Below are 4525 nucleotides of genomic sequence, written 5' to 3'. Positions count from 1 at the left end.
GTGCGTACCAGGGGGTGGATGGGAGGGGGATTGGTGGTAGTTGGAGTGAGTCGGTATCTCTGTCAGTCGGTGCCGTGACTCAGACTTGGTAATGTTGGGAGCCTCAGTGACGTTGTCTGTCATTAGCTGTTACGTTGTCATTTCACTCTCAAGATTTCCCCACGTCCTAAAACACACCGTGTGCTCTCTCTACCCTGTGTGTGTGTGTGTGTGTGTGTGTGTGTGTGTGTGTGTGTGTGTGTGTGTGTGTGTGTGTGTGCTCTCTCTACCCTGGGGCAGTATAGCAGTGAAGGGGTTAACTTTAGCCCTGCTGTCTACTTAACACTCTGGAGTTGTGATTTCTGAACAGAAGTCTCTTGCCATACACACCAAAGCACTTAAGCTCTGTGGCTCTGGTTCATTTTGAATTCTCTAGTCACCCACCAAGCAGACAAAACCACGCCTAACCAAAACCCAGTCTTGAGCTATGGAAGCCAAACAAACTGGCCATTTGGGAAACGGTGCTGTAGGTCCTCTCTGTGTGAAACTATAGAGCACTGTGGTGATTTCATGATGTGGAACCATTGATGCTGGAAAAGCCAAAGATACAGTATCAATTCTGAACGTGAGCTGTGGCTTGTATGACATCATAATATGTTTGATGAAGACTCTGTAGTTTATAATTAGGGCCCAAAGTTTGTCCTGGTCAGGTCCTGTGGTCAGAAAAAAAACCCTCAGGGCCCCAGTCATGCTGTAATGTGTCTGTATTTGTCTGTGTTTGATTCCTCCTCCAGGCAATAATCAACAGCACCATCAGTCCCAACATGACATTCACTAAGACCTCACAGAAGTTTGGCCAGTGGGCGGACAGCCGAGCCAACACTGTGTATGGCCTGGGATTCTCCACAGAACATCACCTAGCCAAGGTACAGTATTCAACACACACACACCCAGCATTACTCAGAGAAGTGGATGGTTTTCTCTTTCTCTCACTCTTCCTGAACTGGGGAGACATTCCCTCCCTATCTCTCTCTCTGTCTCTTTCTCTCCCTCTCTCCCTCTCTCCCTCTCTCACCCAGTAACTCTTCCACTCTTTGCCCTAATGAGGTACTGTGTTTGTGTGTGTGTGTGTGGGGGGGGGGGGCGGGTATTTCTCTCCTCTGCAGTATGATTAAGCTCTGTCGTGAGCCGGGGGAGGCACACAGCGGCCCTACTGTCAGAGAGAAACACACTCACGCACTCACACACACACACACACACACACACACACACACACACACACACACACACACACACACACACACACACACACACACACACACACACACACCCTCTGAGCTGTGTGTGAATGGATAGACATAAATGCTACATTTCTCTCTGCTATAATTATTTCAGTCATAATTTCATCATTAAGAAAATTAACATAAGGAAGAGATTCTCATTGCCTCCAGCAGTTTGACAGTATTCCAGTAGTCTACTGAAATAGCAGATGTACCTTACACCATTTCTGGGGTGATCATTCATTCATCTCCCTCCCCCTCCCTCCCCCTCCCTCCCCCTGTCTCTCTCACATGGCCCCATACTTCTGACACAGTGACAGACTCCAGGTCTGAAAAGCCAGTCAGAGGGATTTGGCAACAGCACACCTAGAAGCTCCATTTGGACCTCATACACTGAGGGAACATCAGAATTAACTGTAAAAGGCTCAACATCTGGTGACATCATTAAACCAAACCCCTCCCAGAGAGAGAGAGAGAGAGAGAGAGAGAGTGTCTGTGTGTGTGTGTGTGTGTGTGTGTGTGTGTGTGTGTGTGTGTGTGTGCCCTAAAATTGCCACGGCTCACCTTACTTCTTGGACACGACCAAAGCCTCTCTCTGCTCTGCACTAAAATAGATGCCGAGACCTGAGTGTGTGTGTGGGTGTCGTGTGTGTGTGTGTGTGTGTGTGTGTGTGTGTGTGTTGAGTGACCTACATAGTTTGCCCATTTTGGACAAGGCTCTCCATTCAAAAGCCCAAACTGCTGGTCGCTACTGACAACCACCTCTCCATCTATTCATCCTCCCGCTGGCTCAAATACTGACCGTGTGTGTGTGTGCGTGCGTGCGTGCGTGCGCGTGCGTGCGTGCGTGCGTGCGTGCGTGCGTGCGTGCGTGCGTGCGTGCGTGAGTGCGTGCGTGCGTGTGTGTGTGCGTGCGTGTGTGTGTGCGTGATCAATAAAGCTTTTGAACTTGATCTTGACTCAGACTCTCGTCTTCTCCCTCCAGTTTGCAGAGAAGTTTGCGGAGTACAAAGAAGCAGCGCGCCTGGCCAAGGAGAAGAGTCAGGACAAGACGGAGCTGGCCACCTCTCCTTCTCAGGCAAGCCCCTCCCCCTCCTACCGCGTCAGACAGTTGAGCCTGAACCTGAACCTCAATCCAACCCAAACCTAAGAAAACTAAAACAGTACCAGTCAAAGGTTGGGACACACCTTGCCAAGAGTGTGCAAAGCTGTCATCAAAGCAAAAGGTGGCTACGTTGACGAATCTAAAATCTAAAACATATTCTGGTTTGTTTAAGACTTTTTTGTTAGCTACATAATTCCATATGTGTTCCTTCATAGTTTTGATGTATTCAATATGAATCTACAAGGTAGAAAATAATAAAAATAAAGAAAAAACTGAATGAGAAGGTGTGTCCAAACTTTTGACTGGTACTGTATATACTACTCCCAAATAACTAGAGTGTATGGGAGCAGCATGTAACCTGATGTATGCAGGTTTTCTATTGTCTTCTCTCACTTCTACCCTGTCCATCAGGCCTATCCACTAAATGCTTTATTGTGTTTCAATACGGGTCAAATCCTAGCCCCTGTTTGGTCAAATCCTAGCCCCTGATTGGTTTGTTTTATGTACGTACATGGAGTTGGTAAATGATGTGTTTCTCACATGAGTGTTTGGGAAATAAAGATGAGTCTCTCTCTGTAATGTCTTGGAGTAAAGCTACTTATAGCCTACAGGCTGCCAGGACGGCTCTGTAAAGTCTTCTGTCTGATAGACGCCAGGACGGCTCTGGAAAGTCTTCTGTCTGATAGACGCTAGGAGCTTATCACTTAGAGAGAAAGTTATCAGACTCTCTCTCTCTCTCTCTCTCTCTCTCTCTCTCTCTCTCAGTCTCTCTCTCTGTCTCTCTCTCTCTCTCTCTGTCTCTCTCTCTCTCTTTCTCTCTCTCTCTCTCTCAGTCTCTCTCTCAGTCTCTCTCTCTCTCTCAGTCTCTCTCTCTCTCTCTGTCTCTCTTTCTCTCACTCTCTCTCTCTCTCTCTCTCAGTCTCTCTCTCTCTCTCTCTCTCTCTCTCTCTCAGTCTCTCTCTCTCTCTTTCCATTTCCGAGAGGAAAAAGATTACTTTAGCTAAATCTTCTGATGGAAAAATGACTCATTCTCTAGCTCAGAATTCGAGTGATGTAATTCTCACACAACATTTAACGTTGTTACGAGAGCAGTGAGTCACCAACTTTCTGTTCACCATTTTTAGACAAATGGATTTGAAAATCACATTGCAACTAGGATTTGATTGATTGCTTGATTGATTGATTGCTTGATTGATTTTGGATGATGATCTTGATGATGATCTTGTGACATTTGCTTCTTGTGTAGGAGTCTCCGGGTGACCTTTCGTCACCTTTGACCCCTGTGACCCCTCCCACCCTGGAGGGCATCAATGGCACAGACGAACTCTGTGACATTCCACCGACCCCTGAGCCCCGCCCAGAACCATCACAGAACGCACTGGCCTTTGTACAGAGGTAACACACACACACACACACACACACACACACACACACACACACACACACACACACACACACACAAACACATACACGTCGATTGATAGTTAAAGGAATGTTAGTCTATTTGATGCAAGAATATTTGCACATTGTGTTTGTTAACGCAATGGTTTGTCTGAGTCGTCTTTGTTTGAATGTGTGTGTGTGTTTGCGTGTTCGTGTGTGTGTTTGCGTGTTCATGTGCGTGTGCGAGCGCGTGCGTGTGCGTGTGCGTGTGTGTGTGAGTGTGCGTGTGCATGTGTGTGTGTGTGTGTGTGTTTGCGTGTTCATGTGTGTGTGGTCTTGTGTGCCAGCATGGTTTAGCTTTGGTTTCCTTTTCACGCTACATCCTCCTTCTGTGTGTCTTCTCTTCTTTCCAGGGACCAGTATAAAGCCTGTCGTGTCTGCTCCTTCTGATAGCTGCTCCTTCTGATAGCTGCTCCTTCTGATAGCTGCTCCTTCTGATAGCTGCTCCTTCTGATAGCCTTACACTTCCTGACTACCACCCAAGGGTTCTCTGGTATAGCCTCTGTTATTCGGCAGCTCTTTGGTTCCAGTACTTACTGATAGAACCTCTCTAGTGCATCAGTCTTACAGCAGACCGGTCAGACCAGGAGGAACCACTCCTTTCTCTCTGTCACTCCTTTGTGCTCAAGTTTTTTCCTTTTCTAACACTTTTGTGAGTCAACATTCCTTAGAGAGGTGACATTCCCCTTAATTACGAGGGACCACTTGAAGGAGGAAT

At 47.1% G+C, this 4525-nt stretch overlaps 1 protein-coding gene across 1 annotated transcript in view; it reads left to right on the top strand.

The window, feature by feature from the left end:
- Window positions 1–779: 779 nt before the first annotated feature.
- homer1b (homer scaffold protein 1b) overlaps window positions 780–4525 on the top strand; it is a gene marked incomplete at its 3' end in the record, with an annotated part of 11744 nt that continues 7998 nt past the window's right edge. The window contains exons 1-3 of the mRNA XM_083673189.1: window positions 780–905; window positions 2245–2337; window positions 3611–3759. Coding sequence (XP_083529315.1) covers window positions 804–905; window positions 2245–2337; window positions 3611–3759 — 344 coding nt within the window. The 5' untranslated portion in view covers window positions 780–803. The remainder of the gene's footprint in view (window positions 906–2244; window positions 2338–3610; window positions 3760–4525) is intronic.

The sequence above is a fragment of the Argentina silus genome (genome assembly GCF_951799395.1).
Source record: "Argentina silus genome assembly, chromosome: 7".
NCBI classification, from domain to species: domain Eukaryota; kingdom Metazoa; phylum Chordata; class Actinopteri; order Argentiniformes; family Argentinidae; genus Argentina; species Argentina silus.
This window is presented reverse-complemented; position numbering and strand designations above follow the sequence as displayed.